The sequence below is a fragment of the Maylandia zebra genome, linkage group LG1 (genome assembly GCF_041146795.1).
Source record: "Maylandia zebra isolate NMK-2024a linkage group LG1, Mzebra_GT3a, whole genome shotgun sequence".
NCBI lineage: Eukaryota > Metazoa > Chordata > Actinopteri > Cichliformes > Cichlidae > Maylandia > Maylandia zebra.
This window is the reverse complement of record NC_135167.1, coordinates 40012920-40034003: the sequence shown is the minus strand read 5'-3', so window position 1 is coordinate 40034003 and position 21084 is coordinate 40012920. Positions and strand designations below refer to the sequence as shown.

Below are 21084 nucleotides of genomic sequence, written 5' to 3'. Positions count from 1 at the left end.
TATTTTTTGGGTCAAAGCCACAATATATGTTTTGCACAATAAGAGAAAGTGACTGAATGTTCAGTTCAAGTCAAGAACAACGTTTAGTTGAAAAGGATGCAGGTTGATAAATGCAGTTCAGGTTGATGAATAGATGAAAACAAGATAAAACTGTAATAAGAGTTCACTCTGGTATTCGTGCATACAGTAAAATGTACTTTTGTGATTGGGCAGTACAAAAAAGTGTTGCGTGTGACTATGAAAGTGTAAAGTTTAGAGAAAGTAAGGTCATTGTCACTAGAAGAAGTGTTAGTCAGTAGCGAAGAGGCAGCGTACGAACTAAAAGAAAGAACTGGTTAACCTGTCGTTTTTCTATTTTTCTACAGTTTCTGTGAAAAAGAAATATGTTGCACAGGAGATGAGTTTGCGCATCATTTTCAGCAGTGTCACGAGTACAGTACGTGACACAAAACCACAAACATGCAGACTGGAAGAAACTCAACAACTTTCATTTCTGTTTATCAAGCGTCTGCAGGAAAGTTAGACCAACTAAAAAGCCACAAGTAAGTGACGGGCTTACATGCCAGCTTTACTTGTAGTTTTGAAGTAACGTCAGAAAAATAAAAGTCAGCTAAACACTGATGGCTGATCTCTGCTTAGCTGTGCTTAGTTTTAGGATTGTTGAAGTGAATCCAGCGGGCATCTGTCAGAAAACCTCCTGAATATAAAGTCGGGTTTTTTTTCTAATTATTTCCAATATTAATGTTTAAAGTTTAAAAAAGTACAAATTTAAGCTCAAACACAAAAAAAAATCTTTGGATTTTCTGATGTTAAACACTGATTTTGTGACATGTGTAATCAGGATTTCTGGAGGTGTTTTTGCAATTCAGCTGTGTTTATTACATGATAGTATGTGACAAAAATAAGGAAAAGCAAAATAATCAAATAAATCTTTTCCAGTTTTAAGTTGTAATTCTGTCCTTTACCAGTACATCTGAAAAAAGATGGCTTACCTTGTTCATGGGGACAAATTCTAGAAAGACACAAGAAAGCACAGAAGCTGCTGTGAGTACAGCTCAGTAATAGTTGTGTTACTAGATAAAGTGTCTGTGTTGTGCAGGTGCTCTGAAGTTACCATAGTAATCGTAGTCATAATAAGAAGATAAGTTATAATAAGAAGTGTAGTTATTCGCTGAGAATTCATACATGTCTTCATGATGTAAGTTTTCCTTTTCAATGATTCCTGGTGATGAAAATTAAGCAGAAACAATAAATTCATGTGACCTGATGGAAGGTGAGCTAAAAACAAACTCCAGACAACCTACAAACTGCTCTACAAGCCTGGCATTTTAGTTTTTAGTTTTTTAGTTTTTGATGTTCATGGTTTCATGCACCAGACATTAATGTAGTGGTATGAAGTTGTTTGACAGAGCAAGTGTCTCCAGGACAATTACTCCAGCAAATTCTTAACAGATCTCTAAATTTCTTTTTAAACAATCTTTTTAAAAACTTATGAAACTGTAACTGCAGTAATGCAACAAACATCTTCTGACGTCCAGTAAAGTCACGATGGATCAATCAGCTGGTCGACCTCTGTGGAGCAAGTTTGCTTTTTTAGGACTGTTGACGTGAATCCATCAGTTAGCAAAATGATTTGCAATTTTAATATTTAAAGTTTCAAAGCAGCTGCAGCAGTTTATAAGAAATAATGCAGAAAACATCCTGACTGCCAAAAAAAGAACAGGCGTGATCATTCTCTCAATCAGCATCACATCTTTCATGTAAAACAGCTTAAACCTGCAGCAGATTAGGATTAAAGGATGTTCTGGTTCCAGTTCACTCACCACAGCAGACTAACATCATCAGAGACAGCCAGAGACAGATGGACAGCAAGGCATTCATCCTGAACGACAGACACAAACTCACTGAGAGAGCTTCACGACTTCAACAAGATGACAAAGGTTTATTTTAAGCACTTTTCACTTCCTCATCAGCTCAGTCTGTCTGCTTTCCCAAAATGTTAAGGTTCAGAATATTGGGGATGGACACCAGAGGAAAAACCCACAATAACAACACTGGTCCGGTCGGGTTGAGTCAAACGATGATTTAATGATCACACACGTGGGAGATGGACACTGTATGCAGACAGTCTCAGATCTCATCTCAAAAAACACATCTCCATAGTTTTATGAAATCAGGGTATTAGACGCCCCCTCATGCGTAGTGACAGGTGTAATACAATCAATGTTGACAATTTTATTTAACACAAAGAATAACATTGTCTCCTTCCCGAGGGCAGACGCTAACTGCCCCCCGTCTCCTGGAACCGTCTGTACCCTGCTAAGACACAACATGGCAACTACAAGGACTCTTTCATTTATTAAGACCATCAGTGTGTATTGCTCTAAATCAAGTATATAATATTAAATGAATATTGCTGGATCAGCTACTTCTACTTAAAACATATTAAAACATGACTAAGCACAAAATCACCAAGAATGACATCTTATAAGTGCTGTGTAAGCGCGTGCGGCCTTCCAAGCTCAAAGCCTTTGCCCTCCATAGATCAGCCAGACTCGCGCTGGCTGTAGCTTTTAACCTTTAATTACCTTGAGCACAACTCTAGAATAAGCAACAAACTGCAATGTGTATGGAATGATCATGGTTACATCTGCAATGGAAAATCATGTTATTATTCTGGTACCTGTAAGAAAAGATCAAACTAAAGTTATCACCATCACTGTAATGCAAAGAATAATGTAAGATCAAAAACTTCAATTTATGCTTAATGCAAAGCTGGTTATATACTTCTAATGAACTAATAATGCCATATTAAAATATTAAATGATAATGAGAAAAACATCCCCTCCTTATTCTACAATTCCCTCTGTTGACCTCTGGAGAATCCAGAGGTCACAAACAGTTGTGTCCCTCCTTGGCCTACACATTCAGCTCCACATGCATCATTGGCATCATGGACATTGGAGTAATGACTCCAGGGTCCACTGCCCTCACAGACATACTTTTGAACATTCTTCTGGCACAAGGGATGAGACAACAACAAATAACCATAATACCCACCACAACAAACAAAAAAAACATGACCGAAGCGATGACCCCCTTCCACCGTCCGAACACTGAGGTCAGCCAGCCTTCTAACGGATTACCAACACCGGAGTGATCATGCATAGTTTCAAATTCAAATTCAAATTTTTATTTGTCACGTACACAGAATAGTTTCAGAAAGGCTCTTTAGGCCCTCCAGAGCCTTGGTTACCGACCCACCTGGAGCAGTATTGTTTGGAATAAAGGTGCAACACTGGTCGGCAAACATAGCACACACGCCCCCCTTTTCCGCTAACAACATGTCAAGGGCCATTCTATTCTGCACTCCCATTAACGAGGACGGACCCACCTGCTCCGCTAACCCCTCCATGCCGTCTCTGGTCAGGTTAGAGAGCCTCACTACATTGTAATGAACATAATTAATCCTATCTACATTCTTGTTTGGAGTCACTGGAAAGAAAGCAGACAGACTGAATATACTTCCAAGGAGTATTAGGGAAACATATTATTAATCATTTCGAGAATAAAGGCAAAATTTCAAGATTACAGTTGTTGTTTCAAGACCCTTCTATACCCTCTGAGTGAGTGAAATGGTTTCTTTTAGCTGATAAACACAGTGTGTTGATGAGTATAAGGACGCTGAAAAGAAAAAGCTGAGTCTGCTCAGACAGAAAAACACAAATTCAGAAGAGGGGATGCACACAAAGAAAAAAAAAGAGGATGTGGTATATCATAATACAGTTAATACATTTGTTTCACTGACCCATCCTAACAAGGCATTTCATAGAGATTACAGCAAACATGTTACGTTTCAACTTTAATTTTAAAATTTCAATTTTATTCTCAAAATGATCGAAAATATTTTTTATTTTCTTAATGTAGCAATAATACTCCGGTGTAATCTCCAAAAGTGGGTTCTGTTCATCTGGACATTTTCAGTGGGAGAAACGTTTCGTCACTCATCCAGGTGACTCTGCTGACTACAGGTTTCCCCGCCTTATGTATGAATTTTGGTTTGTGCTTACTGACCTCGAACTGATGTTATGTGCTACACGATGCTCAAAAATCTTTCAAAAAAACTTTTAGTGCCACTTTTCGGAGCATTACGGTTACTGTTGCCAGGAGCCTCGCGGAGTAATACGTACTGTACTTCAACAAAACATTACCGTGTTGTGTATGTATAACGACTTCAAAATGGCACCTGCGAAGAGACACGCTTACGAAGCGGATTTTAAACTCCGAGCAATCAGTTATGCAGCAGAAAATGGAAATAGAGCAGCTGCGAGACAATTCGGCATTAATGAGTCGATGGTGCGCAAGTGGAGGAAGCAAGAAGATGACCTAAAACAAGTAAAGATGACCAAAAGGAGTTTCCGAGGGAACAAGGCGCGATGGCCGCAGTTAGTGGACAAAATTGAACAGTGGGTTATTGAACAGAGAACAGCAGGCAGAAGTGTCTCTACAGTCTCTATTCGACTCAAGGCAACAGCGGCAGCACCTGACATGCAGATCAACGACTTTCGAGGGGGACCTTCTTGGTGCTTCCGTTTTATGAAAAGGCATAATCTCTCAATCCGCACAAGAACTACTGTCTCACAGCAACTGCCAAACGATTACAAAGAAAAGTTGGCCATTTTCTGCACGCACTGCCAGAATAAGATCACTGAAAAGAAGATCCAGCTAGAACGCATCACTAACATGGACGAGGTCCCCCTCAACTTTGACATCCCCGTGAACTGTACTGTCGAGAAAACAGGGACCAGTACGGTATCTATACGCAACACAGGGAACGAGAAGTCATCCTTCACTGTAGTTCAGGGCTGCCAAGCTAATGGCCAGAAACTACCACCCATGGTCATTTTCAAGAGGAAGACTTTGCCAAAAGAAAAGTTTCCGGCCGACGTCATCGTCAAGGCTAACTCAAAGGGCTGGATGGACGAGGAGAAGATGAGCGAGTGGCTGAGTTTATGTCAAGAGACCGGGTGGCTTTTTCCACAAATCTCCGTCTCTTTTGATCTACGACTCCATGCGCGCCCATCTCACCGAGGCTGTCAAAACCCAAATGAAGCAAACTAATTCGGAGCTTGCTGTCATTCCGGGTGGATTAACCAAAGAACTCCAACCACTAGATATTGGTGTCAACAGGTCGTTCAAAGTTAAAGTACAAGCTGCGTGGGAGCATTGGATGACAGAAGGCGAACACACATTCACCAAGACAGGGAGGCAACGCCGAGCGAGTTACGCTGCTATCTGTCAATGGATCGTGGATGCTTGGGTTAAGGTATCAGTCTCAAGTGTCGTCCGAGCTTTCACGAAGGCTGGAATAATCACTGAACAGCTAAGTAACCGCAACAACTGATTCAGATAATGATGAATGATGTTTAACTTATCTGATTGTTTTATTTTGCTGAATGCACTTTAAATGCCTTTTAATCCGGCGTGAGAGGGATCCGGGCATCGTTGATACCGAAATTGCGCAGCTGTTTACCGTAACTCAGACACGGAAGGTAAAGAATTTGATGGAATTGTGGAAGTTGAATGTACTGGCAAAAGTAAGTGTATTTTTCAATATTGAATGTGTTACAGCTTAACAGTGTTAAGAGTAAATGTGAATGAGCTTACTAAAGGTCAAGTTATCTGACTGTTTTGTTTGTCTTAATGCACCTTATAATACGGTACACCTTATGTATGAAAACAGACCCAGTCTTCAACGGTGCGCCTTATAGTGCGGAAAATATGGTATATCTATTTTATTGCTAAAGCACTTTCTGGATGAATGCAAACTTCATTTCGTTGCCTTGTAATTGTGACATGTGCAATAACAATAAAGTTGAATTCTATTCTATTCTATTTGCATAATGACTGAAACCAGCCCACTGAAGGAACAATGGGCTGGGAGGTCAGTTCCTTCATCATAATTATGCAAATTCTCATGACCATTGATCAACAACCTCTGATCAATAACCATGAGTCCCATTCACAGAGTTGGGGAATGGCTGCAATCACAGCATTGTAAGATGGTGATAGATGTACCCTTAGGCCCCCTCCTCGATTCAGAGATGGTCTTTCCCTTTCACGTAAATGGCCTCCTTGACTCCGCCCTCAAACCAGCGTTCCTCACTGTCCAGGATGTTACATCCTCATCATTGAAAGAGTGTCCGCTGGCCTGTAGGTGTAAATAGACTGCAGAGTCCTGGCCTGACGAGGTGGCTCTTCTGTGTTGTGCCATCTGCTTCGCCAGAGGTTGTTTGGTTTCCCCGATGTATAAATCCTGGCAATCCTCCTGCACTTAACAGCGTACACTATGTTACTCTGTTTGTGTCGGGGGAGCAGATCCTTGGGGTGGACCAGTTTTTGGCACAGCGTGTTTTGGGGTTTGAAAGCCACAGAGACACGATGTTTAGAAAAAATGCGTCTCAACTGCTCCGATACTTCTGACACATATGGGATCACTACAGGTTTTCGTTTAGGCAGCGGTTGTCCTTCTCTCTTGGATCAGTTGGAGCTTTCTGTAGGAGCCTTTCCAGCTTTGACAAAAGTCCAGCTGGGATAACCACATTTACTCAGGGCCTTCTTCATGTGATGTTCTTCTGCCTCCCTGGCTGCTGTGTCAGTGGGGATGGTGTTCGCTCTGTGTTGTAGTGTCCTGATGACTCCCAGTTTATGCTCCAGTGGATGATGAGAGTCAAACCTTAAATAGTAATCCGTATGTGTTGTTGATCAATGGTCATGAGAATTTGCATAATTATGATTAAGGAACTGACCTCCCAGCCCATTGTTCCTTCACTGGGCTGGTTTCAGTCATTATGCAAATGTCCTGTTTATAAGATTGAAACCTGCAGTCAGCTGAGACTGAAGAAGTCACCTGGATGAGTGACGAAACGTTTCTCCCACAAAACGCTACGACCAGATGAACAGAATCAACTTTTGGAGATTTACTTACCTGGATGATTGAGATGCATCAAGACTCTGGTGTAATATACAGACTCATACAGTGGGATTTTATATGGTTTGATTTCCTTGTAATAAATTTGACCTTTTTGGCTGATTTCCAGCTTCAGGTATTTACTGAAAAAAAAGAAATAAAAGTCCATATTCAGCTTATAGCCATTTATGCAGCCTCTAAATTCATCACGCAGTTATGTGAAGACAAAATAGACAATTATGCTCAAAAAACAAGCCAATAAAATAAAACCACCAAAAACTGTTGCACATTTGACAACTTTCACTTCTGCTTTCGTTGTGTCTGCAGGAAAATGAAAGTCGCCCGCTTAAAAGCCTCAAGATGGTAAAAGTCTTGCTGTGGCTTTAAAATCCCGCTTTCATTTTGCTGATGAGTCTAATGCCTGAAGAACGCGTTGTACTAAAACATAGTAGAGCTGACTTCTACTTGTTCCTTATGGTCAATTATAGGCCAATCTCCAACCTTCCTTTCATATCAAACATCCTTGAAAGAGTAGTTGTCAAACAGCTAACAGATCATCTGCAGAGGAATGGTTTATTGGAAGAGTTTCAGTCAGGTTTCAGAGCTCATCACAGCACAGAAACAGCTTTAGTGAAGGTTACAAATGATCTTCTTATGGCCTCTGACAGTGGACTCATCTCTGTGCTTGTCCTGCTAGACCTCAGTGCAGCGTTCGATACTGTTGACCATAATATCCTATTAGAGCGATTAGAACATGCTGTAGGTATTACAGGTACTGCACTGCAGTGGTTTGTGTCATAGCTATCTAATAGACTCCAGTTTGTGCATGTAAATGGAGAGTCCTCTTCACACACTGAGGTTAATTATGGAGTTCCACAGGGTTCAGTGCTAGGACCAATTCTGTTTACATTATACATGCTTCCCTTAGGCAGTATCATTAGAAGACATAGCATACATTTACACTGCTATGCAGATGACACCCAGCTCTATCTGTCCATGAAGCCAGATAACACACACCAATGAGTTACACTGCAGGAATGTCTTAAAGACATAAAGACCTGGATGGCCGCTAACGTTCTGCTTCTTAATTCAGATAAAACTGAGGTTATTGTACTCGGCCCTGAAAAGCTTAGAAATATGATATCTAACCAGATTCTTACTCTGGATGGCATTACCTTGGCCTCCAGTAACACTGTGAGGAACCTTGGAGTCATTTTTGACCAGGACATGTCCTTCAACGCACATATTAAACAAATATGTAAGACTGCTTTCTTCCATTTGTGCAACATCTCTAAAGTTAGAAATATCCTGTCTCAGAGTGACGCTGAAAAACTAGTTCCCCTCCCTGAGCCTAGTTCTAGGATACTCCAGTGAGGTTTCTGATAAATCTAGTACTCTGTGACTGTATCTGATGACTGGCAGGTCATAAGTGTTGATAGATCTTGTTCTTACCGTTCAGCTGACTCCTCAGGACTTGCCTGACCCTCTGTAGGTACTTGGTGGTTGCAGCTTTCCTAGCAGCCTGTTCATGGTTCCTATTTTCCTGTGGGATTCCCAGGTACTCGTAGGCGTCCTCAGTGTCTGCAATGTTTCCTTCTGGTAGTGCAATCCCCTCAGTTCGGAGTACTCTTTTTTGGGAAGATTGACTGTTTGGATTTTGATTATTTTTTTCCCCCTGAATAATAAACTGCCTCTTTTATAAACTGCATTTTCTGTTTTCTTTGTTAATATTTAAATTTCTTTGATGATCTGAAATATTTATTAAATATTATTAAGTTTGACAAACACACACACACAAAAAAAATAGGGGGTGGGGATGTAAAAGCTGCAGAGTTTACAGTGTCAGTACTTTATCTGTGTTTTATACCCACAAAGCTAGACGTTTAGACACCATCTGTGCTCGAAATTCAAACTGATGTGAACATTGTTACGGCCCTGGCAGAGCGGCCTCCTGAAGTTGTCTGTGTGGGCGTGTCCGACCATCTCTCCTGCCTTAGCTGCCACCTTTCTTTTGTGCAGCTGACTCTCGTCAGTAATTAAAAGTATTTAATCCCAGGGAAAGGTGAGCTCTGAGCCAGCGTGCCATTAGTGTGGTTGCAGCTAGTGAGCTGTGTGTTTGTGTGGTTGCAGCTAGTGAGCTGTGTGGTTGTGTGGTTGCAGTTAGTGAGTTGTGTGGTTGCAGCTAGTGAGCTGTGTGGTTGTGTGGTTGCAGCTAGTGAGCTGCTCTCTTTTTGACTTACTTTTTACTTTATTGACCACCGCTTGAGTTGTGTTTGTTTTCCTTAAATGGTGATAGCAGCTTGTCCGTCTCTTTTAGTTGAGCTACTTTAATAAAACTATTTAATTTAACCTTTTTGCCTCCTTGACTCCTTTTTCTGACCCGGACACTTTTTGTTACTTCCCCCCCTCATCGCCTGGACCCTTTTACGGGAACGTAACAACATCACAAACCCACAGATACAAAGTGGCACAGACATGATTACAATCAAAGAAGGAGCACTTAGCCTCATGAATGCACTCATTTGACCTTTTACGTACAGTATGCTAAGATTTTGATTATCATCCTGCCTCTGTAACCTGTTGAGTTACATCATCCCTAAAAACTCCTGCTGTACAGAAGCGCCGAATAACTTGACAAAAACGTGAAGCAGGATAACAATAATGTGAACGCTTAAACATCATTCAGATTAATAACTATGTACACCTTTGTTTGTCACTATTCAAGTCTTTCACATTGCTGCGCTTTAAATGACTTACACAAATGCATTGAGGCATTTCAGAGGCAATGATTCAATGATTCAATGATTAAAATTTAAATTATGATAGTTTTGTATTGAAAGATGTATATTTTCCTTGTAAAGAAGTAAATATGGGTAATAAATAGCACTACCTAAATAGAAGATTGCACAGATTGTAATGAATAAATCAAATATTTTATTAAAGAGTTTCTGTGAAGGACCAAAGCTAATTAAAATTAGCTGCATGAAGTAATCATTAAAAAGTCACAGCAAATATTTTTATCAGTGTGCGTTTTTATTCAAACATTCTTTTATAACTAAATTTCTCATTTAGTTAAAAATCTAAAACACAAATATACGAGACTGAACCTGAGAAGAACTCAGCTTTCATAATAAGATGAAAGAAGACGTGACCATAGAAAGATGCACTAGTGACCTATCCGGTCGTTAAGTGATGACGCGACGGATCCTACTTCCGGGCCTAAAGTAGTCTGCGTTTATGGCTTTTGTGTTGTTAACATGTTTAATGTTTTGTATTTTCTTCTATTTGATCTCAAAAAGCTCCTGAAACAGTCAGTGATCACTGTTGACCTCCCTCGGCTTTTATTACCGCTAATCATTTATTTAAGCTCAGTTTTTAAAACCTTAGGATGTAACTACAGCCCAGCCCATGCAGCAGTATATGAATGACTAACCTCGTATTGTGGATGGATTATCTCAGTTGTTCTCCTGGCTGAAGTTTGGTCCTTTTACAGCATCCTGCCATGCGATTACATTTGTTCCTGACCACCCAGAACACTCACGTTAACTTTTATCGAGTGGAAAAAAAGTTAGCTTGTTTATATTATGCTAACATAGCTGTGTCGCTAGCGGTCACGTAGCACATCATTATATACCAGCTAGCCCAACTTCAGTAACCCTACAAACGTCACTGCTGTTTAGTTTTCTGTCTTCATTTATGTTGGAAGTGATAACAGAGCTGTACGTTTTAATTTGTTTCCAAAACCCCGCAGTCAGGACATGCTATATTGTATTTAGATAGAAGCTAGCGAGCTAACTCCCTGCTAACTTCTAACTCTGTTAAATGGCCGTTTTCATGGATGCCTGGATGTTAAACTCAATTGTTACACCTGGTAGAGCAGAACGCTGATCATTTTATTAAAGATGAAAGACTTTAGACAGTTTTTAACTCTCAGTAATGCCACAGTGATCGTTTGATATATGGACCTGCAGCGGAGTTTAGGCGCAGACACGGCTAGTGACGTCAGACTTAACGACCGGATAGAGGAACTGCAAACAATGACTCCATGAATCAAATGTTGTCAAAAAAGTTTTGTTGGTTTGTTTTTTTTGTCCGCAGATATTTTATTACAGTTTTAGCCAATAAGTGGACGATGTTGGTTTTTGTTCCATTTTCGGTCCTATGTCATTACAGCATAACGTGACATTATGTTGTAATGTAATTTTAACTAAAACGAATCATTGATGACCGTGTTATCGTCACCATGATCTTTGTCAATTCCACATCTGAAGGACAGCCAATCCCAGCAGGAACACGAGCTTCAGCTGACCAATCCCTGAGGCCTGAGAGAGTGAACGACACAGACACACATACATGCATGTTTATCTGGCACAAAAAAGGTGAAATGTTGTATGCTAGCAGCTTCTTTTGTGACTCATGATGCCATCATGTGAGATCTGGATTTGTTTTGCAAACACTGTCTTTGAAACTGTGGCTGTGTTAGAGTGACAGACAGTATGTGACGGAAAATACAGAAAAGCAGAATCAATAAATAAATATTTTCTTGTTTTAAGTTAAAACTATAAATCTGTCCTTTACTGACACGTCTAAAAAAAACCCCAACAAAACAGGATTTCTCACCTTGTTCCTGAAATTGGACTCATCCTCTAAAAGACAGGAGAAAGCACAGATACTGGCATCAGTACCAAAGTACCAATAATAGACAAAGTGTCTGTGCTGTGTTGGTGCGCTGCTGTTACCTTTAAAAGAAGTGTGGACAAGGTCAGTGCTGAATTCGATATAGTCATAGCTGTAGTCAAGGTCCGTCAAGTTGAAGTCGACAGGGTCGGTCAAGTTGAAGTCATTGTAATCCATCAAGTTGAAGTCAGTATAGTCGGTCCAGTTAAACTCTGTGAGGTCATAATGGTCCCAGTCTTCTTTTTCACTGTTTTCTGTGATAAAAATTCAGCAGAAACAAAATAAAAAGCACGTAAGCTGACAGAAGTTGGCTGACATACACATACACACCCTTTATAAAACAACCCAATTATAATTCATTCTGTATATGTAATAAATATTATTAAATATAGTATTACCCTGGATTAATATTTTATTTAATTAATATGAAGCTTTTTAACAGCTTTGGAAAATAAAGGTCATCTGAACAGTCTGAAGTCTTTGGATGTTTGGAGCTAATTGGTCAGAAAAAAAAAGGCTGTCAGTTTTGCTTTCGGTTTGAAGGCGAGGCCGTGACCTGTGCGCCACATCAGGACATCCCATTAATAACCAGCGAAATCCGCGAAGCAGCCAACTTAATTTTTTTCCAATTGTTATAGACGTTTTAAGACTGTAACCCCCCCAAACCACACACTTTATACACTTTTCTCAGACAGGCATGAACATTTACACACTTTTCTCTCTTGTTTAAACTCTCAAAGTTCAAACCTTCGTAGAAACAAATAAGTCCAGTGTTATAGAATCAAAGTCACCCGCAGGAGCCTCTGACGCTGCAAAACGTTTCATCGACATTGTTGTGTTTGGTGGAGAAAACTTACAAACATACAGTGCAGCACTTCAGAGTCACGCTGCCAGCGAGGGAAGATTTATGTAAATTTGACAAGCTGAACGCATTCTGTACTGCACAGGAGACACGGCACGATTATTTATAACGGTCCGCAGCCAATCAGGACGCAGAACACAATGCGGGGTTTAAAAAAAAAGAACAAAAAAACAAAAACAAAAAAATAGCCTAAACATGGAAAGTTGCACGCGCACACACACAAAAAAAATCCGCGAGACCGCGTTACAGCGACGGATGACTGTGCAAACAAAGAACAAACACTTTTTTTAAAAATCTCCTATTCACAAAGACACATTTATAACATTAATTTATAATTTATAACATCTAAGCTTCTGGTTGCAGTTCACTCACCACAGCAGACTAACACGCTCAGAGTCAGCCAGAGACAGGCGGACAGTAACGGGTTCATCCTGGACGAGAGACACAAACTGGCAGAGAGAGAGCGTGGGAATGAGATCTGAGTCCTCTGACACTTTAAACAAAAACTTTATTTTCCCACGAAACGAGTTTATCTGTTATCAGCAAGCCCGGACTCGTTAGGTGAGCCAAACACTTTCTAGATGTGACAGTTACATCAAACATAAGGCTCGGGGGCCAGAATTGGACCCCAATCTGCCCTGCTGCTTATGTGAAAAAGGCATAAATTTAAGTGTTTTCATGAGTCGTACAGCTTTTACTAAAGATGAAAATCTACCCAACAGGCATTCATACTAGACTATTGTGAACAGACATACAAACAAGACATGCTGTGGAAGAGAGCCAATAAAAATGCTCCCAGAAGCAGCGTTGCACAAAGCTGCAGACGACAGAAGCAAAAACATCAGCAGCTGCAGGACATGATTCCAGTTGTTTGTCCAGTGAAAGCTCACTGATACTCTGAGGAGGTCATATTGTTTCACACATTTGTTGTCCCGACTATCTCCCTCATGGTCACTCAACTCACACCAACGTCTGTGTTTCTGCAGTCCACACCAGCAACTAACAGCAGATGAGGATAAAATGTATAAGAAAGGAATATAAGCAATGAATTAAATATTAATTAGAAAAAACTCTGCTTTAAAATCATTTTCTTTCTTTGCTTTTCTTTTTTCTTTCAGCCAAAGAGTGTTCATACCTGCATATACGCTTGCTGACTACCAGAGAAAGTAGTGTAAGTAGATGCACTGTCACTGTGCATAGAGGGTTTGGTGGTTTTCACACGTATCTTGACTTTAAGTGGAGAGAGGACATGTGGTTGCTAAACTGTTGCTATGTGCAAGACCAGCACGACCTGTGTACAAGAAACACAGAAGTCTGCATGTTTGTTCAGTTACCATAAGCAGTTAACAGCTCGTATTTCTGTGAATGCACATGTTGTGATATTTTGATACCATGGTAGCATTTACAGGATATTGTTTTATTGTGATATTATACAGAAAAGAGTTACTCAATAAGGCCCATTTAATAGTTGTTTTTCTCTTTCTCTCTGACCCAAGAATTAATGTGTAAGACTCACAGGCTGGTACCCCAAGGTCGAAAACACCACAGAGACGAGACCACTTCCTTACTCCCATCCTCCCTTTTTCTTTGTCTCTTAGAAAAAGGCTCGTTAAAGGCCAGGTGGTTTGTTTCAGAATTCACTAATGAAAGAACTCTGTATTCTATGTCTAGGAGTGTATTTTGCTGGGATGATCATAAATTGTAGCTGAACTGATAAACTACACACAGGATACGTCTTTGCTCACAAGGCAGGAAGACGTTTCCTTATTTGGTCTGTACCGGTTTGAACTGGGAAAGCTGACACACGAACCTTTTTTTCCTCTATATAAGCTGTTATGTACTAAATAAACCTTTGAGTCGATTGGGAAGGCAACCTAAAGCAGTCTCTGTTTTCTTGTTCTCCCAAGCTGCTCCCGAGCTCGTACTAACACGCTGAATGGCATACCTGAGTGTTACTTTAAATAATTAGGAATCTTAGAAGGAAAGGACAGAACTCTGCTTATCGCTCGTGCCTTGGAGGGAAAACCGGGATGGACATTTTTTTTCCTTCAGCACAGATTTATTTCTCCTTCAGATTTTTGGTTCTCAGCCGGAAAAGGGTGGAGTGCCCACTCCGGGTCGGGGATGAGTTCCTGCCCCAAGTGGAGGAGTTCAAGTATCTCGGGGTCTTGTTCGCGACTGATGGGAGAAGGGAGCCGGAGATAAAGCGGATGAAGATGGATGGATGGATGGATATTTAATTTTCCATTTAACTTAGTAAAACTTCACTCGGTTCTTGTGCTCACTGGAACTAAGCTGCTGTTACTCACCGTAAACTCGTCTGTGAGGGCTGAGCCGACTAGATTTGAATGTATTTATCTGATAACAAAACTAAAAAACTGCAACATTTAATGAAGTGTAGTGGAGATCTGTCACATGGGCAAAGAAAGATTCATTTTATTATTAGTGTTATAATTTTCTTTTAAATTTAAAGCTTGGGACTTTCTGTTTCTGATGTTACTGTCAAAACTAAAACGTTGTCTGACTTTCTGTGTTGGTTTATCTGCTCGTGAGTCAAAGTGACTCTTTAAAGTGTGTGAAAGATGACCTCATGAACAGGAAGGCGCGAGGGAACCGCCGGACTGCTCCTTTTGTTGTAACACTCTTACATCAAAGGTAAGATGTGCAGCTCCTTCGAACTTGTTGAAGTGTCTGCCACATGCTGCACAAACACTTGCTGTGAAGAAGAGATGTGCACGGTTTGTTGGCTCTGCCCCTGACTCCTGTGAAAAACCCTAACCTGCTCGCTATTTACAGCATCAGTCACAAGCCGGGACCGGGGGTCAGTGATGCTGTAGGACACGTTACACAGATTTGTCACTTTCACATATTTATATACTCTCAAAGTCTGCTGCGGATCTCAGTGAGGAGATCCACAGAGATTCAAAGAGTTTCCGATTAGAGCAAAAGACGGCCGATGACCCTCCCATCACCAAAGCAGACTGTTGTCTTAGTTTGATGTGTAAGGATCAACTACTCACTGCATTTTGTACTGTTGAAATTTGAGCTTATTACATATTAACCTTTTATGGGCACAAGCCGGAGTTCACTTAGAGCCAGCAAACCTGGATAAATGTGGAGGGCTGAGTCAGGAAGTGCATGAAATCAAGGATGCAGATAATCAAGGACCAGGTTGATCAGGCCCACGGTGCCGATGACGGCGTCCGGCGTTGTTGGCCAACAGGATATAAGTGGAAACGCTGCTACTGTTTGAAGAAAACACAGGATGAGCAGAGGGGAAAAACATTATGTACAGAGAGGATTCCCACTCTGCTCATCTGGATATGACTATTATTATCATTATTATATTATGTGCACATACTTACAGCTAATGAGGCTGTAGACAGCCTGTTTGTACTTCTTCATGTGCGTCTTAATAAACTTTAATAAGTGATAAATTCCACCGGCTCCCTTTCAGACTTAAAACAGTTATTTACGCCATCACAAACGTGTGACACCAACCTCGTGTTTTGTATTTTATTTCAATAAAGAGAGAACATTTCAGAAGAATTGAACATCATTTATTGAGAAAGAAATTTATTTTGATGAATCTATTTGGTGACTGGACTCCGATGGCTGCTGGTGGCCCATCAGAGTCAGACGCTGGTGGTGGTGAAGGTGAACCCTGAGGCTTGGACGGAGCTCGAGTGACTCAGCGGGGTGGGGAGGAGGGAGGCGGGTTTTTAGAAAGGAGAGTCGGAGAGGGAGAATGAAGGAAGAGCACTGAAATTTAAACCGTGCAGAGCGGAGGCTGATTGGCTCAAAGGAGGCGAGCATAAAGATGATTGGACTACACTAACGATGCCAGTGTTGAGAGTGATACAGGATCTATTGCTTTAAAAAAAACTGCTTTTATTAAAATGAAACTTAAATTTAAAAAATGGGGAAGCTTGACTTCCTCTGGCCTCCGGGAGGAAACCCCGCTGCGGTTAATCGAGGTGCAGAGATGTGAAAGAAGAAGCTGAAAGTTGCAGATGCATAACAGGAAGTGAGTTCAGAAATCATCAAATGATAGCTCGTCCTTGGCTCCGCCCACCAATCAATTCCAGGCGTGAAGAATCACCAATCCCAGCAGGAGTACCAGGTTCAGCTGGCCAATCCCTGAGCCCTGAGAGAAGCCACATGGTTCAGCTACTTTGATATGTGATGTTTGACACGGATCCACATTTATGAACTTTATTATTTTTATCCAGACTAAAATTTAAACGTATCAGCTCTGAACCTTTAAAGCTGTGGAATTAACATAATCAACAATAAGTAATCAGTACTCACTATCAACATGTATTTTAATTAATATTTAAAATGTTAAAAGGAGCAACTTCTCTTAAAGTTTAATAATGTTGACTAACATTTACTTTAAGGATGATTTATGGATAATAAAGATTTTATTGCTTTTTGTGTCTCACTGAAAACAGAACACAGCCACATTAGACTTATTCTATGATGTCATCGAGAAAAGAGTAGAAAAAAATATCTGAAGCCCAAATTTTTGGCTCACTAGAATTTATTATTTGAACCCTCGACCAGGATAAACACAAAATGTCAGAAAATACTAATAAACAGAATACAGCATATATATAAATGTGAGTTAAATATTGTGAATTTGTCCTTTAACAATGCGTCTGAACATACATGGACATAAAACCTTTTTTTTAAAGCGCTCACCTTGTTTGGGATCATAAGCTGTACCTCTGAAAACACAAAGACACAGAAAAGCACAGATGCTGATGGTAGTGCCATCAAGTCTCAGTTACTAAACAGAGTTTGTGTGTTTGCGTGGGTCTCTGCTGTTACCGGGGAAGCTGGAGTAATCAAAGGTGTGGTCGTTGTAGTCGTAGTCTGTCGGCTGTGTGACTGTGTGATCGGTGGTCAGCTCTTCCGTCTCGTGTCCTGTGGAGGAAAATGAAGCGCAAACATCAACAACATGTGAGCAGCTGGGATTTAAAGGAGGCCGTTTTCCTCTTGCTAACAGTGGCTGTGCTAAACTTTAAAAGACTTTAAAACAATCCATTCAGCTTTCATGGAGATGTTTGAGCTGTTTAGGAATCACGAGCGTTTTCATGGTTTTTACCAAATGCTGTGCTTTTACTGCAGCTGACCACAGCGCGCTCCCTCCCATGTTGAAGAAAATCAACTCCTTTGCTTTGAGAAACTCTTCAGTGTCTTTGGATCGTTACGCGTTTGCACCATGAAGGTCTGTCCGATCCCTCGCTCCGTACACGTCACAGTTCATCTGCACGCGCCGGCTCTGGGCCGTATCTGCTTTGAGGGGAGTACTGTATTTCACAAATTGTTATCTTTGTTTGTATTCAGTATCATGTCCTAAATCTTGGCCACGCAAGCAAAGGTAGCAGAATTTTAATCGTACTTTTAAAGACATTTTAAAAAACTTTGACCTCATTTTGACCTTGAAGAAGAGGTCAGAGGTCCAAAGGGACACGATATACAGAATGTGTATCTATAAATTTCCAACATGTCTGTATGTTGTCAATACAAACAGAAAAAGAAGCAAGTTTAAATAGCTCTATGTAATATATAATTATAAATATGAGAATATACATGATGTAATATTGGACCCCTGAGGAAATGTATATTTCCCTCAGTATTATTATTATTGTTTTGGCCTTGAAGAAGAGGTCAGAGGTCAAAGGTGACTAAATCTTTATATGGTACTTCCTACATGTTGATGATGCACCCACACTATTGGGCATTTTGTCAATTTTCCATACATAAAATCATAAAGTTGACCTTGAAGACTTTGTGAGCAGAGTTTGAATGGATCATCAACATAACAGCTATGGAACGCCAAGACTGACATAATGAATCAATGAAATACACCATTAAATAATTAATTAAAATGTGAAATAAATAAATAAAATGTGAAATAAAGAAATAATTAATTAAAATGTGAAATAAAGAAATAATTAATTAAAATGTGAAATAAAGAAATAAAATGTGAAATAAAGAAATAATTAATTAAAATGTGAAATAAAGAAATAATTAATTAAAATGTGAAATAAAGAAATAAAATGTGAAATAAAGAAATAATTAATTAAAATGTGAAATAAAGAAATAATTAATTAAAATGTGAAATAAAGAAATAAAATGTGAAATAAAGAAATAATTAATTAAAATGTGAAATAAAGAAATAATTAATTAAAATGTGAAATAAAGAAATAAAATGTGAAATAAAGAAATAATTAATTAAAATGTGAAATAAAGAAATAATTAATTAAAATGTGAAATAAATAAATAAAATGTGAAATAAATAAATAATTAATTAAAATGTGAAATAAAGAAATAAAATGTGAAATAAATAAATAATTAATTAAAATTGGAAATAAATAAATAATTAATTAAAATTGGAAATAAAGAAATAAAATGTGAAATAAATAAATAATTAATTAAAATTGGAAATAATTAAATAAATATGCATGACACATTTAATTAATTATTTAATTATGTATTTAATGAATTCATCATGTCAGTCTTGGCGTTTCACAGACAACACACTAGAAGAATGACAAATGCATGCAAATGCTACCAAAACCAGAACCTCCCTGGTTGAAGTAATAAACACCAGTGACCCCGAGCCACTGGCAGCCCTGCAGTAATATTGTCTCCATCATATTAGAGAGCCCATGTGCTTCAGAGCTGTTTCTCCTTCTGATAGACGTCAACCTCGGTTTCATTTATTCTGTTATTTTGTTCTTTGTGCAGCTTTAGATGTTTTCTGGTGAAGTCTACTCCGGCCTTCTTGCTCAGGAGTACCATGAGGGTTTGACAGTGACATCCCACTGAGTCTTCTTCACTTGGTTAGATGCTGTAAAGTGTTTTTTCTTAAGCAGGGAAATAATTCTGAGGTCTGTTGTGAGACACAGGGCACACCATGGATGTGTATATGTTATATTTATCTTCAATAGAGGACTTTTACTATTCAAAATCTTATTCTTGCACAATTTTAACCCTGGTCAAGACCTTGGCTTATTTGTTGCTAACTTTACTGGAAGCCCAGCAGTTGCTTCATGCTCCAGGTTCATCTCCCCACTTCCTAAAACGTTTCTGTGCCAGCTCACGACCAAAACACCCAACACAGCCTGCTGCGTGAATACAAGGATGCACAAGTTTCTGGGAATAATGTTTGTAGCTTTTGGGCTCGTGCCAACAAATAAAGAAGTGAAATTCAAAACATTTCCTCTCAGTGCTCTCCCTCATGGGGGAGTTAAGCTGCAGAGAAGCCAGAAAATGCTTGACAGTGAGTAACACCAGATGAAATCCACGATCTCGCTTGAGTGGATTGGATGGGTTGTTACCAACCAGTAGCGCCTTTAGAAATATATTTACTGAGCAAATAGAAGACGAGTTCAACACCGTCTTTACCTGCTGCATTACATATTCATGTGTATTGTTACAGTCTTATTCCATAATAGATCAAATTCATTTTCACCTTAAACTCCGACACAGAGAAGTTTGGGCAGACGTTCTGCCAGGCTCCATCAGGTTGGATGGTGAGCATCTGTGCACATGTTCTGAGCAACATTCACAGGCCGGTCTGTGATGTGCTGTTCTTTCCAGATGCACTGTATAACTAGGCCAGATTATTTCACAGTGTCTGCATGTTATACCCACAGAGCTACAGTTTAGCCTCATTTCCTGTCTTCTTCACATCTAAAGGTAAACCCACGTCCACATCACACACCCACAATGCAATGCAAAGTGTCTGAGGCGTGACTGCAGTCATATCTGCAGCAACATTTTTGTTTTCAGGCAGACACATTATGCTGTCTTTAGTTTGTTCCTAGTTTTAAACTGACGCCTGCATTGTGCTTGTTTGTATCTATAATTTTATATTCCAATATATTTTAAGCACAAGTTACAGTGAACCTCAGATTTTATTCTAACAGATTTTTGTAAAACATGGAAAAACTTCAGTTTGTGGATATTACAGAAGCATTGGATCCTTTTCCTAACGAGCCTGCTACAATGACGTTGTTTTGTCTCCCAGCTTTCTGATGAAACAATAAAATCACAAACATGTGAACAGGATTATATTTTATGCTACTCGAGTATTTCCAGGACGATGTCCTAAACTAGTCTAAAACCCACAAACACAACATGACAAGTAAAGTAGCTGAGTCCTTTGAAATGACCGGGTTTCTAGAGAAAGACGTCAACAACCGTGAGTCTCGTGGTCGCTTCTGCTTTCAGTTCAAAGGCCAGTTTATAAAGAAGCAGTTTATAAAGACATGTCATCGATTACAGTTTTGTTTAGTAATTTTTAGTCTATCAGACAAACAAAAAACTCATTGACTCTTCAACCTGTAACTGAAAGAATGAAACACACAAAACTTTCATGGATCTCTCGATCAATATCAGACCTTTGAGTGCAAAAGTAGGTTTAGCCTGAATATTTATAACACAGATGTGTCAAAGGTCATAGGTCACTCACCACAACAGGACGACATGATCAGAGCAAGCCAGAGAGAGACGGAGAGCAACACATTCATCCTGGACGAGAGACACAAACTGACTGAGA

At 39.6% G+C, this 21084-nt stretch overlaps 1 protein-coding gene and 1 long non-coding RNA gene across 2 annotated transcripts; both read right to left on the bottom strand.

Moving 5' to 3' along the window:
• Positions 1–9984: 9984 nt before the first annotated feature.
• LOC143412621 (uncharacterized) lies at positions 9985–12988 on the bottom strand. Its single transcript, XM_076874064.1, has 4 exons — positions 12882–12988; positions 11710–11901; positions 11591–11616; positions 9985–11292 (listed from the first exon to the last, which is right to left on the bottom strand). The coding sequence occupies exons 1-4, from the start codon at positions 12937–12939 to the stop codon at positions 11224–11226; spliced, it is 345 nt and encodes a 114-aa protein (XP_076730179.1). The 5' UTR covers positions 12940–12988; the 3' UTR covers positions 9985–11223.
• A 3059-nt stretch (positions 12989–16047) lies between these two features.
• On the bottom strand, positions 16048–21084 carry LOC143412567 (uncharacterized). The gene is made up of 4 exons (XR_013093107.1): positions 20998–21084; positions 17343–17438; positions 17214–17239; positions 16048–16656 (listed from the first exon to the last, which is right to left on the bottom strand). It is a non-coding gene; the product is annotated as an uncharacterized LOC143412567 (long non-coding RNA).